The sequence below is a fragment of the Asterias amurensis genome, chromosome 6 (genome assembly GCF_032118995.1).
Source record: "Asterias amurensis chromosome 6, ASM3211899v1".
Lineage (NCBI taxonomy): Eukaryota > Metazoa > Echinodermata > Asteroidea > Forcipulatida > Asteriidae > Asterias > Asterias amurensis.
The window spans coordinates 14,768,614-14,786,995 of NC_092653.1; the positions used below are offsets into that span (position 1 = coordinate 14,768,614).

An 18,382-nucleotide genomic window follows, 5' to 3' on the forward strand; every position below is an offset into this window, starting at 1 on the left:
CAGTAGAAACGTTATGGAAGTAAGACTAGATGACCTCACACGTTGCAAAAATATTCAGGTAAACCGTATTCCCATTCATGCATGCAGGACCGTTACATTTACCGGGAAAGCCGCGGCGGGAACCTACAAAATGTCTGGAAATGGAATCAAAGATGGGATGGTAGATGGGCAAGAATCGGAAACATTTTTCTCAGCAATAGTAGTGACTTTGTCGTTAGCTACGGTGATTGGTTTGTTGATGCTCGTGTGTGGTTTTGGGACAAGTGGCAGCAGTCAAGGAAACGCCGAATCAGAAGACAACCTCAGCAATGGTAACGTACCCAAAAAACGCAGTGATCCTTTTTTTTAAATAACAAAAGGAAACGTTTCCGTATGGCGCCACCACTTTTTCATTCGATATGAAATAATATAGTATCTAATTTACCTCAATGAGATATCCCTTTTTGTAAAAATGAGTGATAAAGTGGTAGCGCCATACGGAAAGTTATCCATAATAAAAATTACTGAGCTTCGTCTTTGTTGATGTTGGTCTTTGACTTTGAGTTTTTTGACACTTTTTCAGACGCCCACTTTTTTTCGGAGAGATATCCGTATCCTGCCACCACTTTATCCTCTATTATTTTTTACCAAATCAAATGGTGGAGTGGCGGGTGATTATAATCCCCATAATATAATATTAATAATATTATATATTAATAAATAATATTTTTATTTGAATTGAATTTAAAAAAAGAAACAAATGTATTTTATAATTATCATAACAAATGAAATGGTGGTACATACTGTATACTCCTACTAGTACTATTCCCTCCCTAGAACTACATGTAAACTGCTCACAAAAAGTAAGGAAACTTTTTTCAATCCAGTATATTTGTTATTATTTAATACTATCTTTGTATATGGTATATATCAATGCAAAGTTGAACTGTTCCTCTTTAAAATGATGCCACAGTTGCAATGATTACATGTTGCTGGACTTGACCACGTTAATGAGAATGAGACAAAGTCACAAATAAAATGTGCCAAAATTAGCAATTTTGTGTTACTGTGTGAACAATCAAATTGACACTGTAATTCAAACAAGCAAGACAACTTACTGATCTTAATCCACTTTATTGAGACAAGAAGTTTGGTATAGAGCAAGACAACTTACTGATCTTTATACACTTTATTGATACAAAAAGTTCAGTAACAAGTGGATGATTCGAAGGCGTTGATGACAGCCTGGCACCTTCTTCTCATGCTGCACACAAGTCTTGTGATGCACCGATGATGAGGGATGGCATTCCATTCTTTGTTAAGGAACCTGGTTAGGTCAGCCACAGTTGATGTGTTGGTGGTTCTGGTGCGGACAGCGAGGCCAAGCTGGTCCCACAGATGTTCCATGGGATTCAGGTCTGGACTGTTAGCAGGCCAATCCATCCGGTGCACCCCAACATTTTTCAGGTAGTCAGTCACCAGTCGGGCTCGATGGGGGCGAGCGTTGTCATCTTGAAAGATGGCATTTGGTCCAAGAGTCTGCAAGTATGGGACTGCATTCGGCTGTAGAATATCGTCTTGCAAATTCCCATCAAACAAGGTGTTTTTCATGAAATGAGGGTTAATTGTGTCCGATGAGCTCACTGGTGCAAATCATTTTGTAAACCATTAATGGTTCTGAAAAGCTTGATCGGTTCGATTATTGAGCATTACCTATTGACCATTCACAGACAACGGTAATTTTGGCACATTTGATTTGTGACTTTGCCTCATTGTTATTCGTGTAGCCAAGTCCAGCAACATGTAATCATTGCAAACGTGGTATCATTTTAAAGAGGAACAGTTCAGCTTTGCATTGATATATACTATATACAAAGAGAGTATTAAATAATAACAAATATACTGGATTGAAAAAAGTTTCCTTACTTTTTGTGAGCAGTTTATATGATTATGACATATACAATTAGGTTCGGTTTTTTTTTTCCGGCCACATCAAGGACTGGAACGCCTTACCCAGTAGTGTGATTTCCAGCAACTCATCATGCTCATTAGATATCTTCCAAGACACTCTCGCTAAGCACTTCAAAAATTAAGCCATCCGCACCACACAATGCGCAAAGCTGGTGTGATGTGTCTTTAGACATTTTTTTGCCGGCTCAACAATACAGATACAGATACAGATACAGGTTCGTTCCACTATGACGTCACTATATATATAGCGGAACAAACCTCATACATAGTCATAGTTTTACTTTAGGTAGGGTGAGGATGGTGGGTCTGTTGTACTCCTGGAAGTTTGTTCCGCTATTGTCTCTACGAACCTCATAATAATAGTCTATAGAGGGTCCTGACCTGAGTGGTCATCATCACAACACTATGGTTCTGCTGGGGTTTTCAAATCCATCCTCCCTACGACTCACAGTCGGATTGTCATGAGAATGGAAAGTCAGGAAAGCAGTGCTCAAGTTTGGGGAGAAAATCCACGAGACTGTAACAATAGCTAAAATTATTATTAACTGGACCAGAGTTTGGTTTACAATGACCAGATTCACAATGATGAGTTGAACAAGCCAGTGAAGATCTTTTTCATTTAGTTTATGTACTGTGAGTGGTGAGTGTACTGCAAGCTCATGAAAGAGATTTGAAAGACATAGTTACTACAACAATGACAGTTAACTTTTTTTACAAAGATATTAGACCTACATGTACAGGTATGTCTTACTTTTAAAAAACCACCGGGCTTGTCCCATTCTGAGGTTACTAGCCCATCGCTAAAACCTCAGGTCCGGCCTGTGGTACAATGTTTATTTTGAGCCCTGATCAAGATAGTAGAGTAGTGTGTACTGTTTGGCAAGGAGCTACATGTACATGTAGGAGGAGGTTCCAGTCTGCATTCAGCATGTTCAGGCATAAAAATAATAATACTCAAGTACTCAATACTCAAGTAAGGCGGGAGATGGTACAACATTAGTTGTTATACCTCGGTAACAAACTGTGAAGTTTGATTGGTCGAGACCCAATCATGTGACACGCAACAAAAACGCATGTTACATGGCTCGACGGGCCGGGTAACATGAAAAAGTGATGTACACCGGTGTACATCACCTTGAGCGTGTACGAAACAATCGCGGGTTTGAGGGAATTGTTTCTTGTTCGTCTGCTTTAAAAACAATGAATAGTCCGTCGTAATAGTGTTTGACGATGACAACAGAACTCTGGAAGAGGAATAACCATTACATGTAGGTATAGCAAAACAATTGTTGCATGCTGTGACTGGGTTTTGTACACCCTCAAGGGTACATGTGTAAATGGCACCCACAACTTCGCCTCGGCTTCCATTTTCCCCCTCGAGTGTACAAAACCCCATGGACTCTGTCACAGCGTGCAACAGTTGTATAATGTTCCGCCCCAACTTGATAATCGTCCCAACTAAACAATGTAGTTGGGACTGGTCCTAACTTGAGTGTTAAAGTGGGGGGACAGTATAAAATGCAGGGTACCAGCGTGTTGCAGGGTACCAGGGTTGTTTTCTGCTGCTGTGTGTGTGATGTGACAGATTCATAATATAGAGTTACATGTTATACATGTATATAAGAACTAAAGGCGCAGTGGCCTATATACGCGCCCGGGCATGCGTGCAGGCGGCCATTTTCTAAGTTGACAAAATTGGCATCCCACAGCGTTTGTTTTTGCGGCCATTTTGTAAGTTGAACAAAACAGCATCGCGTAGCGTTCAATATAAACACAAACTCCAATGTGTGTTTCATATTCAACGCGCGTACATAATGGCGCACGCGTGACTCCTTGCGGTCCCGTCTCCTTCGTGCAAGAAGTATCACCCGTGCGCCCTCTAGTTCTTGTACATGTAATATGTATCTCTATGGACAGATTACACAGTGTGGGCATTGGTGCACGTGGTAGACTGCCTCATGGTGTGAGCTACATGTAGTTTTGAAATCAAGTTGGTAATTGTTTAGCAGTGTAGTTTAACGGTACATGTACTTTTGTGGTTGGAGTGTGGCGGTGCGTAGTAGAAAGGTTTGAGTGGGTAAATTAATTATTCTAAAGAAATTCTTATTATAGTTTTATGTTGAAAATTACAGTGTTACGCTTTTGAGCCTACATTGTACTTGTACAAATAGAGATGAACTTGAGGGCATCAAACAAATAAACATGCCTACATGTAGAGTAGGGCCAAGACAACTTGAACAAGCGAAGTCAAGTTATTTCTACAGTTGGGACTGGGGGTCCCAACTAGAGTAATGACTGTCCTAACTGTAACAATGACTGTCCCAACTATAGTTGATACCATCCCTACCCAAAAAAATATTAATACAATAAATTGTGTCTATCCCCACTACAGTTGGGACAGTCATTACTACAGTTGGGACTTGGGGTCCCAACTAGAGAGACGACTGTCCTAACTGTACCAATGACTGTCCCAACTATAATTGAGACCATCTCTACCAAACAAAATATTATTCAATAAATTTGGTCTATCCCCACTACAGTTGGGACAGTCATTACTACAGTTGGGACTGGGGGTCCCAACTAGAGTAACGACTGTCCTAACTGTACCAATGACTGTCCCAACTACATGTATAGTTGAGACCATCTCTACCAAATAAAATATTATAAAATAAATTTGGTCTATCCCCATTGCAGTTGGGACAGTCATAACTACAGTTGGGACTGGGGGTCCCAACTAGAGTTACGACTGTCCCAACTATAGTTGGGCCGATTATCAAGTTGGGACGGAACATGTAGAGGTTGTACATGTACATGTACACATGTACATACAAACTGTACCGCCAATGGCCGACTGTGTTAGTTCGTAAAGTGAAAGGAAAACACGTAACTTCGAGGAAAATTTGTGTGGATCATTATATTCTACTTTTAAAAATATCTTTCTAATCATGCATTCTACAACAAACGGTTACAAACGCTTTTCAAAGACCAACTAGACCGATCCAAGGCAACTTGTTTCTAAAACCTAATGGTCTGATATGTCTGAAAGAACAAAAGAACAATAGTTACTGCTGTTCAAAACAGTAAAGAAAGAAGAGCAAAGGCAGAAGTACTGTATACCATAAGAAATGTACACCTTTCGTTTTGGTCTAGAGGTTTTTATTGTTTAATATAGTCTAGGCGATTGGTGAAAAAATTGCTCAGAATATGATAAATGCATGAAACTTGGCACAAATGATCATAACAACATTCTCAACATTTCCAGGGGTGGAGCCACTGAGAATTGTATCCAACATAGCAACGGTTGGTATGTTACATATTTCCCAAAGCAACTAACACAATACATGCCCACAGGCAATTTTAAAATACAAATTTAAACTTTTTATTCATGTTTATCTTTACCCGTCATGTTAACATCAATCTGGAGCAATTGGCAAAAACAATAGGCTTAACATGGTTGCTAGGCAACATATTACCCTTAGCGACTAAGTTTTCCATAGCAACCAGCACAAAAACTGCCCACAGACAATTTTAACTTAAATATTTCATTTTTTGTAATATAAATTCAACCTAACCTCTCATGTTAATATCAATCTTGAGCGATTGGCAAATACAGAAGGCTTAACATGGTTGCTAGGCAACCTGTTTTCCTTAGCAACCAGTACATAGGATGTCTATATACTATTTTTTCACAACGATTATTATGCAATAAGCATTTTAAATATTATAAAAAAAACAATCTTAGATGCTTACTTCACTTAAAAATGTTACTATATATTGCTTCATTGCTTTACTAAGCAACATGTACATGTTGGTATCAACACGCCAGTCTAATAGCAGACATCATCCATCGCCACTATGCCGCCCCTTTTTGCTAAGGTGACCATGCACCCCTCAATGACGGGTCACTGCTTTGAAGTTATTCAAGCAGCCGTGCATACAACATGTCAACCCTAAGCCAGATTCCAGTTATAACTGTTTATCAGCCCCGTTTGTCAAGATGAGAGCAGTACATTGTCTATAAAGAGGCTGTGTGGTGAGGACTACATGTAGTTTGTCCTACGTCTTGGGGACGTCAACAGATGACTTTTAACAAAGTCTTTGGTCATTGATTTGAAGATAGTGGTTGGTGGGAAACTCTCCGAGAGGCAGAAGTGGCAGCCCCTGACATTGTGGAATCGATCTTGAAAGTATCCTATGTCTCATGTACCCAACATGCCCAACAAACCCACATGTCTTGAACTGAAACTACTTGTGTTTGTGCGTTCATTGTGTACGGCTGACTTTGAGTTGTACGACTCTTAACCAGTGCACCTATTGTCAGTCCACCAATAGGAGATATGTGTAATCTTGATAGGAACCAACACTGATGCTGCCCAATAATTGAATTGACACAGGTGGATATCGAAGCTCCATTGAAGGTCTAGTAACGCAGGGGCACAGGTCAGTCTTCCCAAAAGTGCTCAACCAGCTCCCTGCTCACTTCTAGTCCCAAGCCAAAGACACACCAAAGTACTGTCATATCAAGCCCTCTGCATCCTCCTGTCCTCATTTCTTTGGTCAACTCAAGACACACAATGCTGATGTTTCTCTCTGCCCGAATGTTGCATCCAGGGAGGGGGTTCACCAACCTACAACACAGCCAGTTGTCTCACCAACGTCTCACCAACATCAGACGTCTCAAGTCTCACCCTTAGTGGGCCTCACATATCACCATATCACCAACTGGCGGATCGTCAACACCATAAGGACACTCAACTCAGTCAACCCGACATTCTTGTCAGTTTTGAGGAAGTCTCACTCTTCAGCAACATACCAGAGAAGCACATAATCGCCACAACACTTCAAACTGATCACACAATGACTGACCGTACAAGCCTCACTCTTCAAGAAGTGACCGATATGTTCATCACCTGCGTTTTTTCACCAAGCTTCCAATTGAGGGACCGGTTACGAGCAAACCTATGGGACGGCTACGAGATCCCTCTATCCACGGTCCCCTGGTGAATTTGTTCATGGGAGAGCTCAAACTATCGAGAACCAAGATCTTCGCACATCAGACAAGCCTCCCACCAGAATGGCCATAACGCAAGCTCCAGTGTGATCTTCAGTCAAGCTTAAGTCAAGACTTCCCACACATTCCCCAACTTGATTCATGCAGCACTTCATACACTCAAGGAAAAGCAAGACACCCAAGACAAGACTGCTTTTCACTGCACTCACTGCCTATATGGGAAAGCATGCACCGGGGAGGGTGGTCCCATATCTACATATGTAGAGTCAATGAGCATCAATCACATGGCGTACTGGGACACCTGAACAAAATAAGCAACCATCTAGCATTCACAAGAAGAAGATCATCTCATCGACTGGAAGTCAAGATCATTGCTTGCAAAACAGTTCCAAAACACTTCATTGTCTTCATCAATGACATTTGCAGCAGCAGCTAACTACCATACTGATACACACCAGCGCAAACGAATCCAGCCAGCAGACAACTCCAAAGCATCAACGATCAACAATCAACATATTGGAAACTTGGATACTGTCTGCCCAATTGAGCTTTACTTTGCTGGTCGAGACCACACCGACTCGTTTCGGAGCCAAGTCCTTTTCACATTACTCTATTCACCGGGGTTTGCAATTGCCCCCAGGGATTAACGGCTGGCCTTTTCACACTATGGTTGCTTATTCCTCAGTCTGCCCTAGTCTGTCTACCGCTGCAAATGGGCAAACCTTGGTGAAAAGCCACCCCTGCTCCAACTGCTCTGGAGCAGGGATAAGCCGTAAAATCCTGGGGTACTCTTTAAACATGCAACCGGAACCACATGGAATACACAGTGTGAAAATGAGATGGGGTCATCGCAGGGTGAAACAAGTCCCGGGGCATCCTGGGGCTGTTTCACACAGGGATAAGATATACATTTGTACATACATTGTATAGTGTGAAAAGGCCAAAGGGCTATACATGTACATGTATACACACACTGTTATACCCTCAATTTCACTGTTTAGTGTTATTTATTATCAATGCATTGTTTAACGCACATGCAGTGACAACATTGTCAGTTGCTAGTTTCTTTTTGATACCTTTGATTTAGTACATGTACGTAGCAACAATGTTTGGATTCCATGTAGGCTTAAGGTGTAAAATACCATTGCTCTCCTGGTATAAGGTAAACACTTCTTTTCAGTATTAGAATAAATGAGTTCAGTGAAAGTGAAACCTGTGTTCACAGGCAGTCTTCTATGTGTACTCGGATGGTTGCTACGGTAAATACGTTACTAAGCAACTAAATATTAAAAAAATTGTTTTGTGTAACAATTATGACAACCTTGAAATTTATTTTACCCATTAACTATTCTCTTCTATACACCAAGAGGCAATGTGAAATAGAAGAAACATTCTAACAAACAGTGGATATACTATTTGTTCTGTTTATCCATTCCCTAGCAACAAAACAATTGTTTCTTTTGTTTTCTGGTGACACTTACAGTACTGTTTTGTTTCCTGATGATTCTGACTGTCTTTGAAACATGCCCACTGATAGTTCTGATGTTCTTGAACTTGGGACAAGGTTATCCGGGTGCACAAGGGAGGCTTAAAAGTGCCGTTGCTAGGGTAAATGAGTTACCTAGCAACCGTTTCTAAGGAAAATGCATTTTTCAATGGCTCCACCCCTAAAAATAATCAGTATGGGTTTAAGAATACTTGTGCCAAGTTTCATGCTTTTATCTATCACTTTCTGAGCAATTGTTACAGTATTTTGCACCCATCGCCTAGACTAATACTGCTTTTGTTGATTGATTTATAGTCAATAAAGCTATTTTTATTATTTTGTTGAGAAACCTACACTTTTGAGTCACTGTTCCTATTTTTTTTGCATTTCCTCGCGTCTTAGCTCTATCCGATCTTGGTTTTTTCTCATTTGTTCAAGCGAGTGCCCCCATAGTTAGCATTTTTATTTAGCTTTATTCATTCTTTTTCTAAGTGTACCCATTTTCCAGGTTACACCTACATGTTTCTTCACACTTTTATATTTTTCCAAACACATGCCAGGACCAACTTTGCAACATTTGTTTTAGAAGTTGCTTTTAAAACAGTTTCATTATTAAAAATTAATTTGTTCGGATAGTGTATAATAATGTATTTTCCAGTTGGGAAAACTAAAAAGAACTTTTTTACAAACAGGCCCAATGTTTTCAGCATTAAGCAGTTTCCATATAAGTCGTTACATTTTATATCCATGGAATATTGTGCACAAGAAATATCCATCAATATTTAACCATAATGCATGTAATGACCATAAGTAGGATTTGAAACTTTACTTGGTGGAAATATGATGTAGAAAGGTTTGTGGTAACACCATGTAATTACTATCTCTAATGAGTTGGGGTGGTTCTGAAAAGAACCGTTGGTTTCAACTCAACGATTGGTTTCGTAATGACCATCTTCTACTTTTCCTTGCATCGCTTACACATACACGTACATGTGTGTATACCTTCCCTGTACTTTAGATTGGTGTAGCACGAGTTTCCAAAATATACATTTTTTAATATTTAGGCCAGTGTAGATTGTGGAATAAACTTTTCACCAGTAAATAAATCATTTCTGCATTTGGAAAACATTGTCCACTCATTGAGGTACATATACATGTACTCTTGACCACTTGACCCACTCGCCCTGGCTGTTTTTAACTTACATGTACATGTACATGTAGGTCTGACAAGAAAGAACAATAGTTACTGCCGTTCCTTTTAGGGCAGAGCAAGGTAAAAGGGGGTATGAACTTTATGTCTGGCATTGTCTGGGCGAGGTCGCAGCCTTCACAAATGGAATCGCCTCACATAATTTTAAATCACCAAATCTCCCCTTGATATTATTCAGATTGGCATGGTGCTAATTTGATAATTATTATCAATAGTAATAAACAATAAAAGTACTCACATGTACATGTACGTACATGTACATGTAGGTATTTGTAATGCGCCAAATCAGACAGAATGTTTTAGCATGTAATAAATACGTAACAATAGGCAATATGCGCCAAATCAAATGAAAGAGATGTTCAAAGCGAGAAGCAGAACAAAACAATGTAAACATACATTATTAGATTTTAGTGTATACAGTACCGATTGAAAATAACTAGACGCTGTGCGATAAATTTAGCGCGATAGAAATGCCTTGGCGCGATAGACTGTTGCGCCGCCTAACGCGTGGGTCTTATCGCGCCAGACAACAAAATGCGTAAACAGCCGTCGGCAATTAGTCGCGCGTAGGCGGTACTCTTTCGCGACAATCTCCACGCGACAATCTCCACGCGAAAAATGCTGGACCATTCTCCTTGTATGGTTGCGTGAATGCTTGAGATGTGATTCATTGTTGTTACCAGCTGAAAGCAACCACAGTTTACAGCCTATTACAGCTTTATTTGGAAGGAAAAAGCCGGTTTGATTTGAAGAACTATTTACTGAAAAGAAGTTTGAAACTCCTGCGGCATCACAAAGGAATTGTTGCGTATAGACAACCCATTCCAAATGAACCAATGCACGAAAGTTCTATACAGTCACTTTTGTATAAACCTACCGCCTAAAACTAACCCAATAGGCAACGACTACGTCTTTATTTGGAAGGAGACAGCCCGTTTTATTGGACGAGCTAGTTTCAGAAACAAGTATAAAAAGCTAGCGGCATCACATAGGAAGTGTTGGTGTCCTCTTTTGCCACTGTCCCCAGTGGATTAAATTCCCATCAATGGGAAAGTCGGATCCCCCAAAAACCACACTTTTTAAGCAAAGCTTCTTAAATGTTTTACCAGCGGCATCTCAAAGGAACCGTTGAACAATGGAGCTGTCACTCATCTTACTGAAGGGTGTGCATTTTTTTGGTCGGGATAAATTTATAGTGGGGGGGGGGGTTTGGCCCTGTGAGTTTTTTTCAATTATGTGCTATAAAAAGGAAACATAAACTTGCTTAAACATAGTTCTTCAAAAGTAGGATGTCGTCTTACAGAAATAATTTATGATTACAAAGTCGACAGCCTGAGAGAAGGATATCGCCTCCTTGATACGTTTTATTTTCTTGCTCTGATGCTGCAAAACGTATACGTAAGATGACAACATCATGAGATCAATTATGTCGGGATAAAAAACTCCTTGAAGTAGAATGTCATTTTCCAGATGCTGTTCAAATTAAATTCATGTTTAGTAAGATTGGACTCATATAATCTAGTCAAGGTAGTCGAACCAATACAAAACTTTTATAACATCAAAATAATTTGAATTTAAGTAGGATTTGAAACTTGTGCATGGTGGAAAAACGATATAGAAAGGTTTGCGGTAACACCATGTGATAACTCTCTCTAATGAGTTTGGGTGGTTTTGAAAAGAACCGTGGGTTTTCAACTTTGAATATAAATATAAATCTTGTTACCATAAGTAAAAAAAAAATCATTAAACAAATGCCAATAAAAAAAATGATGAAAAGTAACTAAATTCAGGAAAAACCCCATTGTTTTAGGGAGGCAGGCAAAAATGTTCAACCACGTGATTTCGGGGATTTTTTTGTTTTGTTTTCAACTGCAAGGTAAATAACAACCCGTACACACGTATAGAAATAGGTGGAGTAAAACCTTGGCTGCCAAATTGTTTGCCGCACATTGAAAAGAAAGCAAGTTGACGGTCGGTCACTACTCCTTAAAGTGGCCGTGCTCATGCACCATCCTCTGACCATGGCAACACTGTTGCTAAGAAACTTTCCAATGCTTATGGGTCTTGCCGCGGAAATTATTTCAGCAAGCAAGCGCGTAACCCCAAATAACAGAATTCAGAACCACAGAATCAATCAAATACGTCGTTTATCTTTACGGAATGTGCAGATTTATTTGAAGGCTTAACAATCACGAAATTCAAACTGCAGCGGCATCACATAGGAATCATTTTTCTTTGAAGACTAAGCTTTTTCAAGACGTTCTTCGGGGATTAATTTTTAGAAAAATTGAAAAGTTAATGGAGAACAACTTCCTAAAAGGCCCTAATTCAAATATCAAAATAATCCCAATTCCCATAGGTCTTAGCATTTAAACGACAAATTATTGAAACGAAAGTTCTGTTCAAGTTATGTCATTTGAATACAATACCGATACAGTGTTCGAAACGCTCAGACTGGCGTAGACTATTAAACTCTCAACTCTTATTATTTGCGGAATAAATTCAATTGCCATGATTAAAGATTAAATTTTAATTAAATAATTAATTTAATTTTCGAACGAGTTTCATTGAAGGTTTCCTGGTTCATAAATAAAAACAATTCTGAAAAATACTTATGTTCGAATTATCATTGTTTTAGAGCTTACGGATACGGAGGAGCATGGAAAAACTTCACAAAATCAGCCTTATGCATGAGGCATGGACATTATGTTGAATAACAAAACCCAGATCTCGGATTGTTTAATAATTATTTATGCTACACGAAAATCAGTTTTGGGTTAAAAAGTTGAAGCTGCCAAGAAGAAAAAAAACCACCATCGAATTTGTTCAAGTCTGCAATATTCTTGAAAAATTATGGTAGAATGATTATTTAAAACACAAAGGTAATTTTAACAATACAACCTCATGCGTCACGTCAAATTTTTCGCAGCAACGGAATCACTAAGGTTAGTTAAAAGATATCTGAGTTCCACATACACGTTAAGCCAAGGTAAAAACTAAGCTGTCAGATTGTTTTCGATCCGCACATACTTAAACACAACAGTATGCTATGAAACGAAAGCCAGTCGGTAAGAGACTATTGCAGAGTGGCCGTGCTCTTGTAGGCGCCGTCCTGTGACCATGGCAACACTGTTGCTAGGCGGCGTAAGAACCTTTTCAAAGCTTTTGGGCCTTGCCGCGGCAATTATTTCATAAAGAAAGCGGTAGGCCCCAAATCACAGAAGTCCGATCAACAGAATCAACCAATTTAGTCTTTATTTTGACGGAATCGGCAGATTTGTTTGAAGGCTAACAATAAAGAAATGCTGAACTCCAGCGGCATCACAGAGGAATCGTGTTTCTCTGAAGATGGACCTTGTTACCCACCCCCAGGTTTGAACGCGGTGAACATCAGAAAAAGTGTCAATCACTTGGGAAAAATATAGAGGGGACTTTTTGAAGACGTACCAACCATTCTTTGGGGATTAATTTCGAGGGAAACTGGCAAGTTAATGGAGAATAATTTCCTGAAAGGCCCTAATTCAATTATCAAAATAATCTCAATTCCTATATAGCTCTTAGCATTTAGGAGAAAAATTATTGAAACGAAAGTTCGATTTAAGTTATGTCAGTTGAAGACAATACCGAAACAATGTTCGAAACGCTCAGACTGGTGGAGACTAATCTCTCAACTCTTTTTACTGTTTGTGGAATAAATTATTGTCTCTGCTTTTTTCAATGGCCCTGATTAAAGATGATATTTTAATTAAAGGGTTAACTTGTTTCTCAGTCGAGTTTCATTGAAGGTTCCCTGGTTCATAAATTAATCAAAATAATCCCAATTCAAATATAGCTCGTAGCATTTAAAACAAAAATTATTGAAAGGAAAGTTTGATTTAAGTTATGTCAATTGAAGACAATGAAACAGTGTTCGCAACGCTCAGACTGGCTTAATCTCTCAACTCTTCTTATTATTTGTGGCATGCATAAAACCGCTCTGTTTTTTTTCAATGACCCTGATTAAAGATGACATTTTAATTAAATAATTTATTTAACTTTCGAACGAGTTTCATTGGAGGTTTCCTGGAAGTTATCAATAAAAACAATTTGGAGGAACGTCCACTGTTTGGCGGGAAAATACTAATGTTTGGATTCTTTTTGTAGAGCATATGGATAAGTAGGATCAAGGGAAAAAACATCACAAATTCAGCTTCAGGCACGAGGTATTCACAACATATTAAGTAAGAAACAAATCAAGATATTTCCTGGGATTGTTTTATATTTGTTTATACTGTATCGAAAATAACTTTTGGGTTTAAAAGTTGAAACTGCCAAGAGGCGAAAAAAAACACAATCATAAATTGCAAGCCTGCGCTATTCTTGAAAAGTTATGGTAGATTGATCAGTTACAATACAAAGGTTTTTGTAACAATACAAACGCAAGCGTCACAGCAAAATGTAAGCGGCAACGCTCCGATCCGTAGCAGCACTGTTGCTGGAATCGGTTAATACAAAAATACCAAACATACGTGTGCAGGGTAAAAACCGTTAGCTGCCAAATTGTTTTCGAGCCGCACATTTGAACAAAATAGTAATCAGTGAAAAAAACAGTCGGTCAGAGACTCTTGCAGAGTGGCCGTGCTCTTGTAGGCACCTTCCTCTGACCATGGCAACACTGTTGCTAGGCGGCGTAAGAACCTTTCCAAAGCTTATTGGCCTTGCCGCGGCAATTATTTCATAGAGAAAGCGGTGTAGGCCCCAAAATGACAGAAGTCTAATCCACAGCATCAACAAACTACGTCTTTATTTTGACGGAATCGGCAGATTTATCTGAAGGCTGCACAATAAAGAAACTCCAAACTAGAGCGGCATCACAAAGGAATCGTGTTTCTGTGACGATGAACCTCGTTACCCCCCCCCCCCACTTTAAACGCGGTTCAAAGTGTCAATCACTTCATGGAAATCTAGCATCGGGAACATTAATAGACAGAGATAATTTAAATCATTGAGATGTGGGTTCGAATCCCGGCCAGAACACACATTTTTGTTATACATTTGTTTATATATGGATGTTCACCCCAAACAAGGCTTTAAACAACTCTTAGTATGGGGCTACAAGAAGACAAATTATTCAAAGTGGATAGAACTCGGGGGAGCTGAAGGTAGGAATTGATATTCCTCTTAAAACAGTCTAGATTGAAGGATGGGGGGGAAACATGCACCACACAGGGAGTTCCAAAGAGATGCAGTACGTTGAATAAAGCTGTTGGAATGGCCCCCTTGTTCTACATCTCACCAGATCAAGAGACCAGATCAAGATGTTGTACTATGTAATTGCTTCTCTTTACCTGTGGTATAAATAGGTACCTGGGAGAGTAGAGGTTGATATTGTGTTTGAAAAAGCCTTCGTACAGCTGGCAGCTCCTGGCTGTATACCGCTCACCCTTTTCAAAAATACTCCCGCCAAAATTTGTCTTCGCTTTGTCAATTTTTCACTCTTAATACATCCAGCGCTTTTCTAAGCTCACAATTTCTAGTTTCTCATTAAAAAAAAAAAGAAAAAAATCTTGAAAATCGGGTGACCGAATGAGCAAAAGGGATGTTTTGAAAGATACCCGTACCTTTGTGTCTGACGGAGAAGCCAGTTGATTGAGACAAAAGGTGATGACTATTTGCTGGTAGGCACCAAAGAGATTTTCTTAATGAGGGGGGATCACACTCGGCTATAAAACTCCATAATTTTAAACTATGGGCAGCTTTACTGTTTTGTAGATGTTAATACCCCATTCTCTTACGTGGTATTTAAGCCCTCAACTATATATGGTTAATTGGCAGTCAAATTTTTATTGTCAGGGAATTTTTTATGCTAATTTTGTTGCGACATACTTTGCAGGGCAGTGCTTGTCTGTACTTTCAAGGTTGGAGAGGGTTTTAGGAAGAGGGAAGGGGGAAAACAAATTATTTTTTGGTGTAATGGATGCGATAATGGTAACCAAGAGACAATAGTCATTAAAAATTATGTATAAATATTTTCAAGTGCCGGTAATACTGCTTTATGTTAAGCCACCGCGGTGATTGCATGTATTGTGAAATTGGTTTGGCTTTATTTTCTTGTAAATATTTCAGCGCTAGGTACGGATGGTGCAGGTGTGGCTAGGAGTTTTCTAACCAGAAACATTTTAGGAACTTAGTCTAGAATGTTTCGTCATACATTAAAGGCAGTGGACACTATTGGTAATTGTCAAAGACTAGCCTTTACAGTTGGTGTATCTCAACATATGCATAAAATAACAAACCTGTGAAAATTTGAACTCAATTGGTTGTCAAAGTTGCGAGATAATAATGAAAGAAAAATAACTCTTGTCACACGAAGTTGTGTGCGTTTAGGTGGTTGATTTCGAGACCTCAAGTTCTAAATCTGAGGTCTCGAAATCGAATTCGTGGAAAATTACTTCTTTCTCAAAAACTATGGCACTTCAGAGGGAGCCGTTTCTCACAATGTTTTATACCATCAATCTCTCCCCATTACTCGTCACCAAGAAAGGTTTTATGCCAATAATTTGTTTGAGTAATTACCAATAGTGTCCACTGCCTTTAAAAAGGAAGTGCTTACTCTGCTCTTTGTGATTCTAGTTTTAAAAAGCTTGTTGTTGGAAACTATTCAGTTATGTTGTGTTACAAAATGATGTTGCGTCACTGCAAAACGGTTGTACATGTATAAAGAGCAAAATAACAAAGAGAAAACATACAAATTTAGGTTTGCATTGGAAATTAACAAAACCCTATGAATTAATTAACTGTTTTTGGAAAAGGTGGGTTTTTAGAGTAACTTTTAAAGGCAGTGGACACTAATTATTGGTAATTACTCAAAATAATTATCAGATTAAAAGCTCACTTGGTAACGAGTAATGGGGAGAGGTCGATAGTATAAAATATTGTGAGAAACGGCTCCCTCTGAAGTGACATAGTTTCCGAGAAAGAAGTAATTTTCCACGAATTTGATTTCGAGACCTTGAAATCAACGCACACAAGTTCGTGTGACAAGGGTGTTTTTTTCTTTCATTATTATCTCGCAACTTCTACGACTAATTGAGCTCAAATTTTCACAGGTTTGTTATTTCATGCATATGTTATGTATGTTGAGACCAAATATCTTGAGGGAGTTTGTTCCAGATATGAGATCCAGCATGCGCAAATGGATGATCCCCCCTTCTACTTCTTTGCCAGCAGAAAAGACAAACAACAAATCCAAGAAGGCGAAGGGCAACCAGCCGGGGAAACGACAGCAGAAGCAGCAGGGCAAGCGTGGGGGCCAGAGCACCTTCAGCCACCCTCTTCTTGCCTCCACCCTGAAGGAACACAGTAGCAACGTGCTGGACTTGGACTTCAGTATGAATGGGAAATACCTTGCCTCATGTGCAGAAGGTAAGTCTAATCAAGGTGGTTTTTTTTGTGTTACCATTGAAACCAAGAAATGACAGGTCCAGTTGTAATACACACTTGGTGTGTTCGATTAGCTTCCCGGGTCGACCCCAGTTTGCCCCCCGGTACGCTTGAATAGCTTTGACGTCATTCCAGGGGCTCACCTGGGTGAGCCCCCCAGTGCCCTGCTTGTGGAGTGGGTCACTTGGGGGTGACCCGAGGTGCATGTCGTTACCAAGAGAGGGCGAGTGAGATCGTTTGATTAGCTCTTGTCAGGGGCTCACCCGAATGAGCATCGTGGGGTCGACACGAGGAAGATAATCGAACAAACCCACTGAAAAGAGAGAAGATTGTTGATGTGATTAATAGTCCGTTCCTTGGAGTCAATGGTTATTACGTGCCATTTGAAACACTCCCCTTAAATGTAGGGGGGGGGGGCAATTTTGAGGCCTACACCCACCCTCCTCGCGTCTTCACCTTTCTTCACCTGGGCCATTATTACAAACCTTCCAACTTACTGTACCTATTTTCTATGGAACGTCCCTAATCTTGGAGAATAAGAAATAGAGAAACTCCCTAATTCTGAAAATCTTGTAAAAATACTAAATTCACCCGAAAAATAAGAGAATTTGGTAAAGAAACTGTCCTTCTTAATATCTTGCATTATATGGCAGTGATCTTAATTTACTGGATCTTACCTAGATGCCAAAATCCTTGAAATATTTTGTTACATGCCCATTTGTGCATCAGTATTCATAGACTGAGATACATGTATTGGTGCCTAGACACAGATATCTGGCCCGATGTCCCTGTTTCTGACTTTGCTTTGTTTGCAGGTACATGTACATGTGTATGCCATTAATTATAAATATTACCCATTTGCCCATTTTGGCTTGTTCCTCCATACTTATATTTAAGACAAACGCCTAATTTAATGTAGCTTGACAGCATCACCAATGTTGTTTTGAATTGAACTTCAATTGAAATTGATATTCCATCAACCACACCCTGACCACGGTGTCAATATGTAAACATTTCCCCTTTTCCAATACAAACAATTTGGTGTTTTTGTTTGCTTTTTTCTTTTCAGATCGTACAGTTCGGGTGTGGAGCGTCAAGGAGTTTAAGGATAAAGAACACAAGTATGTTTTGAACAACTCGCTGCACAATGTTTATGTCCAAGTACATGTGGTGTATAGCTCTATTTGAACCCAATTTAGGCTATTCATAGTGATTTCACAACTTTTTAACTTTTTAAATTGTGTCGAATGAAGCTTTAGGTAATAATAATAATAACAAATTCTTATTCATAAATACCTCAGAC

At 39.3% G+C, this 18,382-nt stretch overlaps 1 protein-coding gene across 1 annotated transcript in view; it reads left to right on the forward strand.

The window, feature by feature from the left end:
• Positions 1-87: 87 nt before the first annotated feature.
• LOC139938377 (transducin beta-like protein 2) overlaps positions 88-18,382 on the forward strand; it is a 41,326-nt gene continuing 23,031 nt past the window's right edge. The window contains exons 1-3 of the mRNA XM_071933846.1: positions 88-311; positions 16,867-17,061; positions 18,149-18,200. Coding sequence (XP_071789947.1) covers positions 131-311; positions 16,867-17,061; positions 18,149-18,200 — 428 coding nt within the window. The 5' untranslated portion in view covers positions 88-130. The remainder of the gene's footprint in view (positions 312-16,866; positions 17,062-18,148; positions 18,201-18,382) is intronic.